Source organism: Bubalus bubalis, chromosome 3 (genome assembly GCF_019923935.1).
Source record: "Bubalus bubalis isolate 160015118507 breed Murrah chromosome 3, NDDB_SH_1, whole genome shotgun sequence".
NCBI classification, from domain to species: Eukaryota; Metazoa; Chordata; class Mammalia; order Artiodactyla; family Bovidae; genus Bubalus; species Bubalus bubalis.
In genome coordinates this window covers 1,007,579-1,028,175 of record NC_059159.1, presented here as the reverse complement: position 1 = coordinate 1,028,175, position 20,597 = coordinate 1,007,579, and the positions used below count along the sequence as shown (strand labels likewise).

Below are 20,597 nucleotides of genomic sequence, written 5' to 3'. Positions count from 1 at the left end.
TAGAATATTTATTCACGGCACGCTCAGTATTTTGTACCCTTATTTTAAAAGAATACTTGGTACTATTTATAGTACTAGTAACATGCTTAATTGATATATGAAAAGTAGCTTCTTGTCTCAGTATTTCCTTGATTACTTGTGAAGACGAAGAGGTTTATTTAAGCCAATTATACTTTTCCTGGTCATGTACAGTTACTATTATTTTTTACTGTATCTTGTAAGGTACTCAATTAAATTTATTGATCACTTGAAATCATATTTAATCCTCATGATACTGAATCAGGAAGCCCTGCCTCACCCAGAATAACTGCTTTCCTTTCGTGATGAACGATGGCCAGAACGAGCCTTGGCTCTCGGCCCAGGGCCGTGCGCTGTCCCTTGCCGACTGCTCCGCGAGCTCAGCCCGCGCAGCCGCCGCCCGACGCCGCCCGCTCGCCGCGCCGACGCCGCCCGCTCGCCGCGCCGACGCCGCCCGCTCGCCGCGCCGTCCCCGCACAGGGGCGAGCGCGCGCCCAGAAGCCTTTGCGCGCGCCCAGAAGCCTTTGCGCGCGCCCAGAAGCCTTTGCGCGCGCCCAGAAGCCTTTGCGCGCGGAGACGGCGCCCGCGCCCCAGTCTGAATGTCACTCTCTGAGGATGCTAATACACTCTTCTCCTCTCGGCAACTTCTCAAGTCAATAACTACCTTTTGCTGCACTGATCTAAGAGATTTTTCCTTCATCCTAGGTGAAAAAATTTTCCCTCAAGAACATCCCAAAGGATAACGCCAGCAACGTCCGGTGAACGGCGGTGCTCCCATCGCTCCTGGTACAGTCAGCACGTCGGGAAGCTGGGCCACAGAATGAAAAGGGGGACTTGGAAATTTTAAACGTTTCCTTTTAAAACAAACTGATTTATTTGTAATTCTAGATGTTATTTTCAAATAACCCCTAACATAAAAGACACTGTCTTTTAATTTTCTCCTGGTAAGACAGCTGTCTAGCTTAGGCACCCCAGACTGTGACCTGCTCTCCAGACTTGCTAGAAAGCAGGAGTGCTCTGCCTGGGGCAGCAGGGCGGAGGGAGGAGGTGCAGAAGGTCCTCGGGAGACCGGGCACGCTGCCCTCCTCCGCCCACATGCCAGACTCTGCAGTCCCACTCATGTGGGGGTGGTGAGACCTTGACCATGTTAAGTATTCAAGCTCGAATGATGACAGACATGCTGCTATTTCTGCTTAATAAGCAAACACCCCAGAAACGATTCCAGTGTTTACTTCGTGGAATCACTGTGAAACAGGTGCATCACATGAGAATCAGAAGCAGGAGAGAGCTGGACACTGGTGTAAAACTGAGCCTCGGAGGGACATACAGCTCCTCTCATCACATGTGTATAAGACACAGCCCCTATTACGACCCAAAGAGGGCTTACAATTGAGGCAACTGAAGATACCTTAAAATTCTGAATGTTAATAAGTAGAGTACATCATGCAAAATGCAGGAATGGATGAAGCACAAACTGGAATCAAGATTACCAGGAGAAATATCAATAACCTCAGATATGCAGATGACACCACCCTTATGGCAGAAAGTGAAGAGGAACTAAAGAGCCTCTTGATGATGGTTAAAGAGGAGAGTGAAAAAGCTGGCTTAAAACTCAACATTCAGAAAACGAAGATCATGGCATCCGGTCCCATCACCTCATGGCAAATAGATGGGGAAAAAATGGAAACAGTGACAGACACTATTTGCTTGGTCTCCAAAATCACTGCAGATGGTGACTGCAGCCATGAAATTAAAAGATGCTTGTTCTTTGGAAGAAAATCTACGAAAACCTAGACAGCATATTAAAAAGCAGGAATATTACTTTGCCAACGTATAGTCAAAGCTATGCTTTTTCCAGTAGTCAAGTACGGATGCGAGAATTGGACCATAAAGATGGCTGAGTGCCAAACAATTGATGTTTTGAACTGTACTGTTGGAGAAGACTCTTGAGAGTCCTTTGGACTGCAAGGAGGTCAAACCAGTCAATCCTAAAGGAATACTAAAGACCTGAATACTCATTGGAAGGACTGATGCTGAAGCTGAAGCTCGATACTTTGGCCACCTGATGTGAAGAACTGACTCATTGGAAAAGACCCTGATGCTGGGAAAGATTGAGGGCCAGAAGAGAAGGGGACTACTGAGGATGAGATGGTTGGATGGCATCACTGACTCAGTGGAAATGGGTTTGAGTAAGCTCTGGGAATTGGTGATGGACAGGGAGGCTGGCTGCTACAGTTCATGGGGTCTCAAAGAGTGGGACACAACTGAGCGACTGAATTGAACTAACAGTTTTCCAAGTTTCCATCTGCTCAGATTTTTTCTTTTGTATTAGATTAACTTCCTGTTACATTCAGAGGCATCGCTAGAGCCCAGCGCCCGAGCTGTAGGGCACATGCCCGGGAAATGCCCACTGGGAACCCCCCGACGCCCGAGCTCCGAGAGGGTCAAGCTGGGCGCTGTGTGTAGACCAGTTTTTGCAAATCTGAACTGTTTGAGAATAACATTTAATTTAACATTTTAAGGACACAAACTTCACTTTCTTTGCAAAGGAAAAACTTGGGGAAAAGATCAAAGTAAAAAGAACAGAATTGAGATCAGAAATCCACTTTAAGCCAAAATGACAATGTCTTCATAAGTTAATATTAATCCTTTAATTATAAATCTCAAAGGTTTAAGTAGTTTCTGTGACCTTAGCTTTGGATAATTACACCATATGGAGCTTTTCTTAAATTTGAAAAAGATGCTGAGTTGTTGCTCCAGGCCTTTTGGTGACTTCTGCCTGGCAGAATTCCAGTACAGTCCTTCAGATGCCATTAAAATTATAGACCAGGAGCCCAAGCCTGTAAGTACCATGTCAATTTCACAAGAGCTTTTTAAATTCAGTACAGTGTGCAAAATGTGTGATGTGTTCATATATTTTAAGATATCAAATTGTGAAGCTTAAAGCCACTGCTTATACCGGAGATTTCACAAAGGAACTGACAGAGTATACTAAATACAAATAAAACTTTTGTGTTTCATAAAATCAAAGGACAAAATTAAAAGGCAAATACCAAAAATACTTGCCACCAAGAATTTTATCATCCTAAATACGAAGTTTATATAAGGTGATGAGAACAATGCCAGGACATCAACAGAGGAGAAAGAGCCGAAGGACATGAACACACAATTCTCAGGAAATTAAATGTGACTAAAAGATATGCTGTAAACATCCAGTCTCACTCTTAAATATGAAATCAGAAACAATAAATGTTTCTCACTAACACCCTGCCCCCAAATTAGAGTATTAATACTAAGGACTGGCTATATGAAACAGATATTCTGTGGGGAAAAATATAAATTAGTACAGCATTGTTGAAAAGCAATTTGACCCTGTAATTCTACTGGGATCTTAAACTAAGGGGAAAAATGGAAATGTTGACAAAATTTTTAGTATGAAGATGTTAATTTTTGCATCAATTTAGATAACTTTTAAAGCAAAATGTTTAAAAAAAAAAATAGAAGAATTTCAGCCTGGGCGGCCCGCCTGCCCTGATGCTCTACCGAGGGGAGAGGACAGCAGGGTGAGAGGACGGGGAGCCTTCCCGGGGCAGAGACCTGCGGGCAGCGAGGGAGGCAGCCCCCAGGCCTGGCCGCTGTCCCCTTGGCTGGACGGAAGTCGGCTCACAGCCGAATCCCGGCCGCAAGCATCAGGGTCCACAGTCCCAGCAGGCGGCTCCTCCTCCGCTCGTGTGTCTCCAGTCGTTTTCAGCCCAAACCCTGACTCCTGCACTCTGTGGACCTCTCCTTCCTGCGGCACCCCGTCCCCGAGCGCCCCCGCCTTGCCCACGGTCCCCTGAGGCCGCGTTCAGTCCACACCGCCGCCTGCAGTGCTCTGCCCACGGTCACAGCCATTCTCAGTTCCAAATCCTGGACCTTCCTCCACGCTCGGCCTTCCAGATTTTCTGTCACATCCTTGATAAGCGTCCTTTCCAAACCGCCTCTGCCGCTATTTCCAGGAAAATACATTTTTCTCCTCTTTCTCTGCACAACCCCTGTCTCCTCCCCAACTTCACGAGTCCAGCATGGCTGGTGGTTTGGGGGTATGCTCCCCAGCCCCCGCGCTGCAGCCTTCGCTCGGTCCGGCCCTTCTGAGGGTCGTCTACAAACGCTCCTCCAATCCACATCGCTACTGGGCCCGAACAGAGCTCATCCTCTCCCGGACCAGAGGCCCCGACAGGGCCACTCGTGAATGCAGAGGGCGGGACTCGCACGGAACGGCTGCCCGCTGGGCCGACTCTGAGACGTGCCTCCTCTGGTGGGGTCGCCACCTTCAGGCACCTCGAGGCGCCCTGGGGGCCCCTCCTGGACTGAACCCTCCGCTGCGCTGGTCCTGCCAACGGACAGAAGAGCCTCCTAACAGTCCCCTGGGTCCTGACACTTCACGGCGAAGGAGCCCTGAGCGACCCCGGGGTTTAAGCCTGGGGCTAAGACCAGTGCCCTGTGAGCTAGGCGGGCCTGCTGGTCAGGCTCGGCCGGAACCGCGCCGCCCCGTTGGCCGCCCAGCCACATACACGTCCATCATGGTGCGGCTCAGCGCCTGCTCGCCCCAGCCCCGCGTCGTGAAGTCCAGGTGAATCTCACCTGTCCCAAGTGTGCCCCGGACGCCCTTACTCGAGCGTGCCTCCCCCGCCCACCGTGCCCTGCTCACAGCCCCTGCGTGTCCCGCAGCCGTCCTTGCCCACGGGCTCCTCAGAGACAGGGGCCTCTCGTTCTCGCCTTTCTGCGTGGCTCCCAAGTGCTGGGATAATGCCTCTGACACAGAAGATATTCCAGAAATATTGGCCAAATAAGTTACTGGCGGTGTCCAATACTATTATCTATAACCTGTAAATTAGCAACACATATAAACCTATAGTTGAAAACTTTCCGCTCTTATTGAAAAGAACCCTTTAAAACGTGGACACCTGATTCAAGAGAACGGAGGCCTCAGATGCCTGTTTTAAGTCTGGCTTCACTATCTGGACTTTAACCCTCGGGGCACACGGTGTCCAGGCCAACAAAGCCTGTGTCCTTAAGAGACACTCTGCCTGGTGGGCAGCGATGAGCGGCAGGGGAGGGAGCTTTCCTGGGGCAGGGAGCAGGGGGGGGTGGCGGCTCTGTCCGCATCGTCCCCCTCGCTGTGGCCAGAGGCTGAGATGGCCCCGCAGCAGACGCCCTGGCCCGGACACTGTGCACTCTGCCTCAAAGCTCTGACTGTGCTGTTCTGACGGGATGGCCACCCGCGACCCCACTGGGTGCACGAAGGCCCCGCGGCCGGCTGTGTCCCTGAGGCTCGGACGCTCCCCTGCCTCTCAGCAGAGGGGACTGAGGCTGTGTGTCCGTCAGCTCCAGCGCGCCGCCATGCAGCCGCCCCGGACGACCCGATCAGCGCGCGCCTCTGCCCCTCGCCGCCCCGACACGTCTGAGCCGGAAGCAAACCCTGAGCCCCGCTGCGGACACCCGGGCCCCAAGGGGCCGGGGCCGGTCACCGCCCTCCGTGCCCCTGGCCACCCCAGCACGGTCACCTCCCGCCCGCATGCCTGCAGTGGTTGAACTGGTCTCCCTGCGTCCAGCTCTGCCCTCAGCGGAAGTGAACCCCCGGCCTCCGCTGCTCACAGGGGACAAAGCCCAGCCCTTTCCAGGGCCTCCACTCAACGCCAGAGCCCACATACTCCTGCCTAGTGTGATGCTCGACGCGTCTTTAGTCACTCGGCAGAGGGTGTTCCATCTGTCCCTCCCCGGGAGACAGGGGTGTTAGGGAAGCCTGAGACGTGCAGACCGTGCACCTGAAAGGCTTATAAACTGGGGGCCGGCTCCAGGCCACGGCCCCTGAGAGGTGAGCCGGGAAGGCAAGGCGGCGGCCTGGGCCTCGTGCGCGCCGGCCCGCTTCCCACCGCCCAGCCGCCTACCTTCTCCAGCGTCAGCTCCGTCTCGGCGGCGTGGGTCTTCTTCAGCTCGAGCCTCATCTTCTCCGACTCGGCCTTCAGCTTGCTCACCGCAGCCTCGTGGTCCTGCGCGGCCCTCTGCTTCTCCTCCTCCCGGAGCAGCCCCAGCTCCACCAGCTGCTGCTTCCGCTGCGAGTTCACGCTGACCAGCTCCTCTCTCAGCTTGTGCACCTGCGCCTCCATGTCGGCAATGACCTTGTTAGGGAAACGGGCAGAGGATGTGACGGGAGTGCGTGGAAGGACATGCGCTGCGAGGCTAAGACAGACGCGCCCCGCCGCCCCCCTCCGCCGCCCCCCTCCGCCGCCCTCCTGCTCTGGCCCTGCCAGCCCCTTCGGGCTCAGACATAGACGCCACCGGAAATGTTTTACCCCGGACAACGCGTTTAGTTTTGTTTCAAATACCTTTGCAAATGGAATATTACTTGGTTTTTCTGCAACTTGCTTCTTCAAGTATTTGGCATTATGTTTCTGAGATTCCTCAGTACTTGCTACTTAATTTTTGTTTTTATTTCATTGATTTCTGCTCTTATTTTTGTTATGTCCTGCATTCTACATTCTTGGAGTCTTTTTTTATTCTTCTAACTTTTTATCTTGGATATTTCACTCATTTATTTTTATCCTTCCTTCTTTCTTGATTTATAAACTTAGACTATAAATACTGCTCTACTGTTGCATAAGTTTAATCTCTTAGATACACGGTATTTTCGTTATCATTTAATTCAAAGCATTTTTAACTTTCATTTTTATTTTTTCTTTGACTTATGACCTGTTTGGAAGTATGTCTCTTAATTCCCAAACACGTGGGCACGCTAACTTCCCAGGGATGTTACAACGAAGTACGAAAAACTGGGTGGCTTTAGACGTGTTTACTCTCTCACGGTTCTAGAGGCTACAGAATTATCAGGCTGGACTTACTAATTTAACATCTGTGTTCCATTCTCTCTCCACTCATTAGGAACTCACACAGATGTAAATTAGATCTTCCTATTCTTTCATTTCATGAATTTCTCATATTTTCTATCTCTTTTCCTCTCACCTACATTCTAGGCATTTTCTGCATGTAATTAGATCTCAAATCCATACAGATTCTGAATTTCAGTTGTTTTATTCTGGGGAGTTTATTCCTATACAAATATGTCTGGCGATTTTTAAATGTCTTTAACCGCTTTAGTAAATATTTTCAAGTCCTTTAAAGTCTTTCCCTTTACAGCATATACTAACCATGACCCGTCTATCTGCGGCTGATAATTCCAGCATCTCAACTGTTTGCAGCTCCCATCCTGTTGTTGAGAATTTTTAAGACCCTGGGTTCATCGTACTTTGTTTTTGTCACAGTACGTGTTACTCTTTTCAAATGCAGGCTCGTGTCTGATGGGATTGGAAGTGGTTCTCCAGCCACCATCTGACCCTGACAGACCCTGGAGATGTCAGCAGGTCTGGATGACTTTAGAGCAAGTTTTCAGCCTCGTATCCCAGGGCACACTGATGTGACAGTTCGAGCATCAGATGTTCGTGAGCTTATAGGCGTGGATTTTCAGGGGCACCTCACTCAACACTAAGGTTGTTTCTAGTTTACTGGTTTCTTTTTTTTTTAAATTGAAGTACAGTTGCTTTAAGGGCTTCCCCGATGACTCAGTGGGTAAAGAATCTGCCTGCAATACAGGAGACGCAGGAGACCTGAGTTCGATCCCTGGGTCAGGAGGATCCCCTGGAGAAGGAAATGGCAACCCACTCCAGTATTCTTGCTGGGAAAACCCATGGAGGAGCCCAGTGGGCTACAGTCCAAAGGGTCACAAAGATAGTTGCTTTATAATGTTGTGTCAGTTTCTGCTGTGCAGCAAAGTGAATATGTACATATATATATATATATATACATGTATATATATTATTGTTGTTTAGTCGCTAAGTCGTGTCCAACTCTTTGCAACTCCATGGACTATAGCCTGTAAGGCTCCTTTGTCCATGGATTTCCCAGGCAAGAATGCTGGAGTGGGTTGCCATCTCCTCCTCCAGGGGATCTTCCTGACCCAAGGATTGAACCTGCATCTCCTGCATTAGCAGGCGGGTTCTTTACCACTGAGCCGCTGGGGAGGTCCCATATATAGAGCCGCTCTTCTTCAGATTTCTTCCCAGCTAGGGCCCCGCGCGCACCGAGTAGGGTCCGCAGTGCTGTGCAGTAGTTGCTCATCATCACCTGTTTACACACAGCAGTCTGCACGTGTCGAGCCCGTCCCCCGGCTCACCCCTCCCTGCTCCTTCCCCGCTTGGTGACGGTTCTCTGGTTTCTAACTCGTCTGCGCCGGGTGGCCCTTCGGTGTCCCAGCTCGAGGCCCGGTGGCAGCCTAGATCATCACCTTAAGCAAACCCTGGACTTTGTTTTACTCCTGTGCCCAATAAAAGTCCCCACACTGAAGTTCAAGTTCACTCAGTCCTCAAGGCGAGAGATGCCTTCAGCACTCCGCTCACACTTCTGGGTTTCTGTTTTCATTTAAATGTTGACATCTGTGCATCCTAACTAACTTAACCGCTTGTGAATACACACACACACAAAATGTTCCCTAAAAAACTGCATCTAGCCTTTCGAGTTGTTTCCATAGGGAAAGCAGCGCAAGGGCCCTGGCGTGCGCGGCTGCCAGATGATCAGCTGGTTCAGGCTGAGGGCACGTGGTGCCGCTGTTATTGTCTGTGTGTTAGCTGAGAATGCAGCGTTTTCTGAAACACAGTGGCAACTGGTTAAGGCACCGCATGCTTCAACAGGCACCACATAACCCAACTATCCCCTGACCAGACACACCTTCCAGGGCTGGGCGTCATCATTCTGTATGTTTTTATCAGTTGACTAGGTACGTAATGGTAGCTTAGAGGAAGGTGTTTTAAATTGCTGGCAACACTGATGATGCACTGGCTTCAATCCAACGGTGATTTTTCAAATAGAAAAACTATGCTGAAAAATGTATCAACTAATTATGGAAGAAATAAACATTAAGTGAAAGAACTCAATGCTGAAGGCGTCCCTCAGGTATTTAATATTTCAGTCATTAGCATGTGCTGATAACTAGAGTGAGGAAACTGACAAGCTCAATCTGGAATAGATGTGTTCATTTTTCTTTAATATTATAAATAGTAAGCTATAAAACTTCACCTATGTGACTGACATAAAAGAGCAGAATTATTTTAAAATTCAAAAATTACTAAAGGCTGTGACTCTAAGAGACAAACCATAAGGACAACTTTTAGTTAACCTGACTCTTAAATAACAGTTCAAAAACATACAGACCAGAAAACATGGAAGCAACCCCAGTGTCCACTGATACATAAATGGGTAAGCGAAGTGTGGTTCATACACACAATGATAGTGTATTCAGCCTTGGAGAGGAAGGAAAGCCTGCAATATCCTACAACGCATATGAATCTTGAGGACATGATGCTAAGTGAAATAAGCCAGAAGACAAAGGCTGTGTGATTTTTCTTATGTGAGGTACTTAGAAGAGTCAAAACCACACAGAGTAGTATATGGCGATTGTCAGGGTCCGTGGGTGAAGAAAGGAGAGTTATTGTTTTAATGGAGACAGTTTCAGTTTTACAAGATGAAAAGAGTTATGTGATAGACGGTGATGACGGTCACATACAAGGTTGAATGTATTTAATATCACTGGCCTGCACACCTAAAAATGGTTAAGATGGCAAATTTTATATTATGTGTATTTTACCATGATAAAAAATTAATTACAAAAACCTTCCAACAACACAGACCAGTTTCCTCAGAAAGCTAATGGCTCTTGAAACCACACTGAATCTGAAAGGTTCTGGCAAAAGAAGTGGCAGGCTTATTATCATCTCATAAATGATTATGGATTCTCAGGACTATCATCCCAAGTAAACATTTTAAATGCTCTTTGTGAAAGAAAAATACATTAATATTTAAATTGAGGACATGTCCGTAGTTAAGAAGCTATCATTTTGATTATTTTCAAAGTTGAAGAAGTATTCTACGAGCACTTTTGGAATAACAACACATTAACAACTTCTTGATACATGAAGTCACTTTCATACATTTCATAGAGTTTATGGGCAATCATCACCACAGGCTGAGGTGTTAATCTATAACTATACATAAGTCAGTATTTATTAAGACTTACGGTGTAGAAGCCACTGTGACAAGAGACTTCCAGAAAAGCATTTTCCCTAAAAGACTTTAGACTACACTACATAAGCTACACATACGTGTACATGAACACACACACACACACACACAACACACATACACCACACACACACACCACACATACCACACACACACCACACATACCACACACACACACACAACACACACATACACACACCACACATACACACGTACAACACACACACACCACACACACACCACACACACATACCACACACACCACACACACACACCACACATACCACACACACACAACACACATACACCACACACACACCACACATACCACATACACACACACACACACACAACACATAATACACACACATAACACACAATACACATACACATACACACATAACACATATAATACACACATAACACACACACCACACACATAACACACATACACACCACACATAACACATACAAACACACACACAACGCATACACACATAATACACATAACTCACACACATACACACATAACATATAATACACACACAACACACATACACCACACACACCACACATAACACACACACATACACACATAACACATATAACACACACACAACACACACACATAACACACATACACCACACACACACACCACACATAACACACACACACACCACACATATACCACACACACACACCACACACACCACACATACCACACACACCACACACACACACACAACACACACATAATGCACACAATACACATACACACATAACACATATAATACACACAGAACACACACACATAACACACACACATAACACACACACACCACACATAACACACACACACACCACACACACACACCACACACATAACCCACACACATAACACATAAACAACACACACACATACACACACAACACACACATAACACATACAACACACACATAACACACACAACAGACACATATAACACACACAACACACATACACCACACACACACACACACCACACGTAACACACACACAACACACCCACACATAACACACATACACCACACATACACACCACACACAAAAACACACACACAACACATACACACATAATACACATAACACACACAACACCCACACACATAAAACACACACAACACACACACATACACACATAACACATATAATACACACACAACACACACAACACACACATAACACACACAACACACATAACACATATAACACACACAACACACACAAAACACACATACACCACACACAAACCACACAGACACAACACACACACATAACACACACACACACACAACACACATACCATAAGAGCCATAAGAGAAGACAAAGGGCCATAAGAGGTCAGAGTGGGAGAGGTTATTTGAGCTCAGAAGAATTCTGGAAAATTGAATAAAACCTAAGCATCTGAGATGGACCTTAAGAGAAAAGACAGTAGCATCTGGAGACAGAGGTAGATATAGGATGTTTCAGGCAGAAATAATGAGCCACAGGAAGAAGAGAAACAGCATTAAAAAGGAAGAGAGGAGACTCAGAAAAGAGGAATTTGGTGCAGTTATTGAAGGATTTCTAAGCTTAATGTCTCCAGGTTTCCCACAAATTAAGATAAACCAAAAACAAGCTCCTAATAAAAAAAAAAAATCACCAAGTCCCCCCGCCTCCCCAAACCACCACTGGTTAGTCAACAGAAACAGATTTCCATGAGCAAGCATTCAGATATCAGAAAAAGAATATAAACATGTATTAACTGTTTAAAGAAACAAAGGGTAGAGTCACAAAATGAGTAAACCAGAAGAGATTAAACAAAAATGACCAGATTGGACAAAGAACCAAACACAATTGCCAAAACTAAATATTCTGTGTAAAAGATACAATGTGTGAGTTAAGGGGGCTTAAACATAGCAGAAGTGAGAGTGGTGAACCAGGAGGAAATCTTAATAAAAGACCCGTGGCACAGCACAAGACGAGAGCCGAGCAGGGAGAACAGAGGACACTCGGCAAGGGACATCCCAGAAGCAGCAAGCACACGAAGTCCCAGATATTGTTTTCTCGCACCACGCCCCAGTGAAAGGAGCCAGTGGTCCTGGGACAGATGGCAGGACATCCCTGAGCGATTCCGGGGACAGCCTGGTGCACTGGGAGAGGGGAAGTCACACTGACAGAGGCAGATCTAAGGGTTGGGCCAGTGGGAGAGCCCCCAGCGCTGGGGCTGGACCACCCGAGAAATCTGTACTGGGCCCCACCATGTGGACCCACATGGGTACAAATGATTCCATTGATAAATGACAGGAAAGAGATCAATGTTTCTTGCAGAAGAATTCCACATTACCATAGAGGCACACTCCACAAATACCTAACAGACACTCCTCAAAACTGTCAAGATCATCAGAAATAAGGAAAATCTGACAAATTATTCCAGCAAAGAGGAGACTAGGGAGACATGATAACTAAAATTAATGTGACATTCTGGATGCAATCTTGGAACAGAGAAACACATTAGGTAAAGATTAAGGAAACCTTAGGAAGGTGTGGATTTCAGTTAATGATGATGTATTAATATTGGTCATATCTTTATGCCTTTTCAAACTGTTCATGGGGTTCTCAAGGCAAGAATGCTGAAGTGGTTTGCCATTCCCTTTTCCAGTGTACCACGTTTTGTCAGAACTCTCCACCATGACCCATCCGTTTTGGGTGGCCCTACATGGCGTGCCTCATAGTTTCAATGAGTTAGACAAGGCTATGATCCATGTTATCAGCTTGATTAGTTTTCTGTGATTGTGGTTTTCATTCTTTGCGCTCTGGTGGATAAGAGGCTTGTGGAAGCTTCCTGATGGGAGGAACTGGCTATGGAGAAAACTGAGTCTTGTTCTGGTGGGCAAGGCCATGCTCAGTTTCTGTTCAGTTGCTCAGTCGTGTCTGACTCTTTTTGACCCCATGAACCGCAGCACGCCAGGCCTCCCTGTCCATCACCAATTCCCGGAGTTCACTCAAACTCATGTTCATCAAGTCAGTGATGCCATCCAGCCATCTCATCCTCTGTCGTCCCCTTCTCCTCCTGCCCCCAATCCCTCCCAGCATCAGGGTCTTTTCAAATAAGTCAGCTCTTCGCATCAGGTGGCCAAAGTATTGGACTTTCAGCTTCAATATCAGTCCTTCCAGTGAACATCCAGGACTGATTTCCTTTAGGATGGACTGGTTGGATCTCCTTGCAGTCCAAGGGACTCTCAAGAGTCTTCTCCAACACAACAGTTCAAAAGCATCAATTCTTCAGCACTCAGCTTTCTTTATAGTCCAACTCTCACATCCGTACATGACTACTGGAAAAACCATAGCCTTGACTAGATGGACTTGGTTGACAAAGTAATGTCTCTGCTTTTAATATGCTGTCTAGGTTAGTCATAACTTTCCTTCCAAAGAGTAAGAATCTTTTAATTTCATGGCTGCAATCACCATCTGCAGTGATTCTGGAGCCCCAAAATATAAAGTCAGCCACTGTTTCCCCATGAAGTGATGGGACTAGACAGGAAGCAAGTTAAAACTGGACATGGAACAACAGACTGGTTCCAAATCAGGAAAGGAGTACATCAAGGCTGTATATTGTCATCCTGCTTATTTAACGTCTATGCAGAGTACATCATGAGAAATGCTGGGCTGGAAGAAGCACAAGCTGGAATCAAGATTGCCGGGAGAAATATCAATGACCGCAGATATGCAGATGACACCACCCTCATGGCAGAAAGTGAAGAGGAACTAAAAAGCTTCTTAATGAAAGTGAAAGAGGAGAGTGAAAAAGTTGGCTTAAAGCTCAACATTCAGAAAACGAAGATCATGGCATCTGGTCCCATCACTTCATGGGAAATAGATGGGGAAACAGTGGAAACAGCGTCAGACTTTATTTTGGGGGGCTCCGAAAATCACTGCAGATGGTGATTGCAGTCATGAAATTAAAAGACGCTTACTGCTTGGAAGGAAAGTTATGACCAACCCAGATAGCATATTCGAAAGCAGAGACATTACGTTGCCAACAAAGGTCCGTCTAGTCAAGGCTATGGTTTTTCCAGTGGTCATGTATGGATGTGAGAGTTGGATTGTGAAGAAAGCTGTGATGAAGAATTGATGCTTTTGAACTGTGGTGTTGAAGAAGAGTCTTGAGAGTCCCTTGGACTGCAAGGAGATCCAGTCAGTCCATTCTAAAGGAGATCAGCCCTGGGTGTTCATTGGAAGGACTGATGCTAAAGCTGAAACTTCAATACTTTGGCCACCTCATGTGAAGAGTTGACTCATTGGAAAAGACTCTGATGCTGGGAGGGATTGGGGGCAGGAGGAGTAGGGGACGACAGAGGATGAGATGGCTGGATGGCAACACTGACTTGATGGACATGAGTTTGAGTGAACTCCAGGATTGGTGATGGACAGGAGGCCTGGCGTGCTGCGATTCATGGGGTCGCAAAGAGTCGGACACGACTGAGCGACTGAACTGAACTGTACTGATGGGACCGGACGCCATGATCTTAGTTTTCTGAAGGTTGAGTTTTAAGCCAACTTTTTCATTCTCCTCTTTCACTTTCATCAAGAGGCTCTTTAGTGCTTCACTTTCTGCCATAAGGGTGGTGTCATCTGCATATCTGAGGTTATTGATATTTCTCCCAGCAATCTTGATTCCAGCTTGTGCTTCTTCCAGCCCAGTGTTTCTCATGATGTACTCTGCATAGAAGTTAAATAAGCAGGGTGACAATATATAGCCTTGACGTACTCCTTTCCCTATTTGGAGCCAGTCTGTTGTTCCATGTCCAGTTCTAACTGTTGTTTCCTGACCTGCATATAGGTTTCTCAAGAGGCAGGTCAGGTGGTCTGGTATTCCCATCTCTTTCAGAATCTTCCACAGTTTATTATGATCCACACAGTCAAAGGCTTTGGCATAGTCAACAAAGCAGAAATAGATGTTTTTCTAGAACTCTCTTGCTTTTTCAATGATCCAGCAGATGTTGGCAATTTGATCTCTGGTTCCTCTGCCTTTTCTAAAACCAGCTTGAACATCTGGAAGTTCACGACCCCAAAAAGATGTCCTTTTCATTACAGGGGACTGGAATGCAAAAGTAGGAAGTCAAGAAACACCTGGAGGAACAGGCAAATTTGGCCTTGGAATATGGAATGAAGCAGGGCAAAGGCTAATAGAGTTTTGCCAAGAGAACACACTGGTCATAGCAAACACCCTCTTCCAACAACACAAGAGAAGACTCTACACATGACATCACCAGATGGTCAACACTGAAATCAGATTAATTATATTCTTTGCAGCCAAAGATGGAGAAGCTCTATACAGTCAGCAAAAACAAGACCAGGAGCTGACTGTGGCTCAGATCATTAACTCCTTATTGCCAAATTCAGACTTAAATTGAAGAAAGTGGGGAAAACCAGTAGACCACTCAGGTATGACCTAAATCAAATCCCTTATGATTATACAGTGGAAGTGAGAAATAGATTTAGGGGCCTAGATCTGATAGAAAGAGTGCCTGATGAACTATGGAAGGAGGTTCGTGACATTGTACAGGAGTCAGGGATCAAGACCATCCCCATGAAAAAGAAATGCAAAAGAGCAAAATGGCTGTCTGGGAAGACCTTACAAATAGCTGTGAAAAGAAGAGAAGTGAAAAGCAAAGGAGAAAAGGAAAGATATACCCATTTGAATGCAGAGTTCCAAAGTATAGCAAGGAGAGATAAGAAAGCCTTCCTCAGTGATCAATGCAAAGAAATAGAGGAAAACTATAGAATTAGGAAGACTAGAGATCTCTTCAAGAAAATTAGAGATACCAAGGGAACATTTCATGCAAAGATGGGCTCAATAAAGGAGAGAAATGGTATGGACCTAACAGAAGCAGAAGATATTAAGAACAGGTGGCAAGCATACACAGAAGAACTGTACAAAAAAGATCTTCACGACCCAGATAATCACAATGGTGTGATCACTTACCTAGAGCCAGACACCCTGGAATGTGAAGTCAAGTTGGCCTTAGGAAGCATCACTATGAACAAAGCTAGTGGAGGTGATGGAATTCCAGTTGAGCTATTCCAAATCCTGAAAGATGATGCTGTGAAAGTGCTGCACTCAATATGTCAGCAAATTCAGGAATCTCAGCAGTGGCCACAGGACTGGAAAAGGTCAGTTTTCATTCCAATCCCAAAGAAAGGCAGGGCCCAAAATGCTCAAACTAAGGCTATGCTCAGTAAATCTTTAATCCAATTTTCTGCTGATGGATGGGGCTGTGTTCCCACCTCCTCCAAAAGGATTTCTGCTAGCATGCTCCAACCCCCAGGACTCTGCAGGTAGTGCCCGTGACCCTGCAGCAGGCTCCCTGGAAGAAAAGCTATAACAAACCTACGCAGCATATTAAAAAGCAGAGACATCACTTTGCTGAAGTATAGTCAAAGATATGGTTTTTCCAGTAGTCATGTGAGAGTTGTTAGACCATAAAGAAGTCTGAATGTGGAACAATTGATGTTTTTAAACTGTGGTGTTAGAGAAGACTCTTGAGAGTCCCTTGAACAGCAAGGAGCTCCAACCAGTCAATCCTAAAGGAAATCAGAACTGAATACTCATTGGAAGGACTGATGCTGAAGCTGAAGCTCCGATACTTTGGCCACCTGATGTGAAGAGCCAACTCATTAGAAAAGACCCTGATGCTGGGAAAGATTAAAGACAGGAGGACAAGGGGGCGACAGAGGACGAGATGGTTGGATGGCATCACCGACTCAATGGACATGAGTTTGAGCAAGCTCCTTGATATGGTGAAGGGCAGGGAAGCCTGTCAAACTGCAGTCCATGGTCACAAACAGTCAAACACAACTGAGCAACTGAACAACAACAAATTAATCTTGGTGCAAAACTGGAAGCGCCCTTCAGTGTAAGATGTTAATAACAGGGGGGATGGAGTGTGAGGTCACTGAGAGCTCTCTACATCACCCTCTCAATTTCTCCACAAGTCTTTAAATTAGGCTATTTTCAAAATCAGGACAAAAAGAGGATAGGAAAAGGTGGGGAATACAAAAAAAAAGTAAGATGGTATATTAATAATCAAAACACAAATAAATGGACCAGAATTACTAGTTCAAATAACGCAACAGTTTAAATTTTTTAACGTCAAAATTCATCCATGTTTTTTATGAGACACACCAAAGTCATGAAGAGACTGAAAGTAACTAGATGAAAAAAGTTATACCCGTAAAATATTAATGAAAGGCATTTTTAAAATAGAGTGTCACCAAATGACTTTTTTATGTCAGTCACCAGCGGGACACATCTAAGTCTGCACACATGTGTAAAACAACCTCAAAATATATACAACTTCAGGGGAACTGTGGGAGAAAATGTCAAATCTACCATTCCAGTAAAAGAGTTCATCAAAACACACACACACACACACACACACACACACACACACATGCAAAATCTGTGTCAATGTATTGCAGGAAATTGGTGGTATCAAAGATATTATTCGGAGAAGGCAATGGCACCCCACTCCAGTACTCTTGCCTGGAGGATCCCATGGATGGAGGAGCCTGGTAGGCTGCACTCCATGGGGTCACTGAGAGTCGGACACGACTGAGCAATTTCACTTTAACTTTTCACTTTCATGCATTGGAGAAGGAAATGGCAACCCACTCCAGTGTTCTTGCCTGGAGAAGCCCAGGGACGGGGGAGCCTGGTGGGCTGCCATCTATGGGGTCGCACAGAGTCGCACATGACTGAAGCGACTTAGCAGCAGCAAGATATTATTTGGTAAGACTGCAACTGCAAGTAAATTAAGAACAATAACAAAAATGAAAACAACAAAACCAAAATAATTTCCCATATACTTCAAATATTTAAAATATATACCTTAAATAGCTCAGGTTTCAAAATGAAGTTAGGATAACAATTAAAAGTACTTATAATTAATCTCTGGAAGGAGACACAGCACACTATTTAAATTGGTGTTAGATGGGAATGAGGTTGTTAGTCCTGACAGGGGTGCATGGGAGATATTTCACTGCATCCATTTTTATGGCTTTTAAATTCTGATTGGTGTTAACAGTGGTAAAGAATCTGCCTGCCAAGCAGGAGATGTGGGTTTAATCCCTGGATTGGGAAGATCCCCTGGAAAAGGAAATGGCAATCCACTCCAGTATTCTGGCCTGAGAAATTCCATGAACAGAGGAGCCTGGCGGGCTACAGCCCATGGTGTTGCAAAGAGTCGAACACGACTAAGCCTACATACGAATGCACTAATCAAATAAATACGTAACATTTAAATCCTGAAAAATGACTGATAATGAAAATTTTCCTTTTCAAATCCTGAAGGATGAAACTAAAGGAAGTAAGTAGCCTTAACATGCTACTTATTTTTAAAAGGCTAATTTTTAGCGAAATAGGCAACCAATTTAAGAAATTAGCAAGATAGAACAATTTCTCATAAGAGTAATGAAGGAAACAAGGAATAAGGCACAAATAAACAAATGTTAGAGAATGAAAACAAAGTATGGCAATGTTATCTAGAAAAAAAAGATAATAACATTTAAAGAAGGACATACTACAGATCCATCAGAGATCAAAAAGATAATGCCATAAAAATATTATGCCAATAACTAGATATGCTAGGTAAAAAAGATTCCTAGGAAAATATAAAATGAAGAAACTATCAACTAAAATATTCCAATTAAAGAAACTGAAAGAATAGTTAAGAATCTTCTGACAAATAAAACACTAAGCTCAGATAATTTTATAGGTGATTTCTAGAAAAACACCTAGGAGATGTATCATTCTAATTTTTCACAAACTTTTCTAGGGAATAGAAAATGAGAAATATACACTGAAACTATTTCAGAAGTCATAATATTGATACCAAAGGAAGACGGGAATGGGAAGAGAAATAAAAACTATTGGCCAACTCAGTCATGAACCAAATATAAAAATTTTAAATAAATTATTAACAAGCCAAGTCCAATAATGCATAAAAATGAAATACGTCATCACCAAGTTGCAGAGGATGCAAGGGCAGTACAACATTTATAAAATTCTATAAATGCCAATAAAGATCAGATTTAGATGAAAAAAAAAAATTCTTGAACTACAAAAATTTACCAAAACTGACTAGAAAAAAACTGGAAAATATGAATCACCCTATCACCGCTAGAAAAATTTAAATAGTAGTCAAAAATCTTTCCAGAAATAAAATATCAAGCCCAGATGGTTTTATTGGCTAGTTCCTCCAAATATTTAAGAAACAAATAACTCACTCTTCTGCTAATTTTTTGAGAGAATAGGAAAAGAATTATTATTCAGCAACTCAAATTATGAGGCTAGCATAACATTACTTAAAAACATCCAGGTCAATCTATCTCAGCAGTTATTAGCAAATTGAGTCCAATGATGTGTGAGTGAGTAAAGACATTAAGTCGTGTCTGACTCTTTGCGACCCCATGGACTGTAGCCTACCAGGCTCCTCCCTCCATGGGATTCTCCAGGCAAGAGGACTGGAGTGGGGTGCCATTTCCTTCTCCAGGGGATCTTCCCAACCCAGGGATCGAACCTGGGTCTCCCACATTCCAGGCAGATGCTTTAACCTCTGAGCCACCAGGGAAGCCCCAAATAGAAACATTGTCTTTGTTTCCGCCATGATACTAGGTCATTAAACTATTAGATGGGACATAATGCTCGTTTACTGTCAGACAATAGCCTGTAATATGATTTATTCTTTTTATGTATTAAAAGAAAAAGCTTTATGATTATCTTTAATACACAGAAAAACATTTGATGAAATTCTACCATATAAACTCTTAGTAAGCTAGGAATAGAAGAGACATTCTTAACCAGACAAAAATATCTACCAAAACCCAGCCAATTTAAATCATTCTTTATAATGAAGTTTTAAAATAGCTCTCTTAAAACCAAGGAGAAGCAAAGAATGTCTGCTATCATTACTTGTATTCATAAGTGCATGACAAGAAAAAAAATTAAATGCAAAAAAAAAAAACTGTCTTTAATCACAGATATTATAATCGTTGAGGAAAAGGACAATGAATGCACAAGTCACTAGAAATAAAAAGAGACTTTAGAAAGGCATCTGAACCAAAGATCAAAGTTTAAAAATCGCTTGTAATTTTTATACATCTGAAAAAATGATCAAACACTATTTACAATTATGTATAGCAAATGTAAGATGGGCAAAACTCTGACGAAAAGACAATCAGCCTTTTTGGAAGACGTTAAAGATCTAAATGCCTGAGACACTTAACAGCGACGTGAAGCCTGGCCATCAGCTCTCCCCAAAGTGGTCTCCAGCATCAGTGCGAGTCCAAGTGAAGGTCCAAGGGAAGCTTTCCAGCCTTGACATGTGGAGTCTAAAAGCTACAGGGATGAACACAGTACCATGCTACTCCTAAAAAAGAACAGGT

At 44.5% G+C, this 20,597-nt stretch overlaps 1 protein-coding gene and 1 non-coding gene across 12 annotated transcripts in view; both read right to left on the bottom strand.

The window, feature by feature from the left end:
* Positions 1 to 20,597, bottom strand: part of CEP112 (centrosomal protein 112) — a 326,687-nt gene that overhangs the window by 100,116 nt on the left and 205,974 nt on the right. For 10 of the 11 annotated variants that reach the window (XM_025279329.3, XM_025279335.3, XM_025279324.3 and 7 more), the window contains one exon: positions 5,949 to 6,179. The exons of the other annotated variant lie outside the window; for it this stretch is intronic. In XM_025279329.3, the coding sequence (XP_025135114.3) occupies positions 5,949 to 6,179 (231 nt within the window). The remainder of the gene's footprint in view (positions 1 to 5,948; positions 6,180 to 20,597) is intronic. 11 annotated transcript variants of the gene reach the window in all.
* Positions 19,712 to 19,783, bottom strand: TRNAS-GGA. The gene has a single exon. It is a non-coding gene; the product is annotated as a tRNA-Ser (tRNA).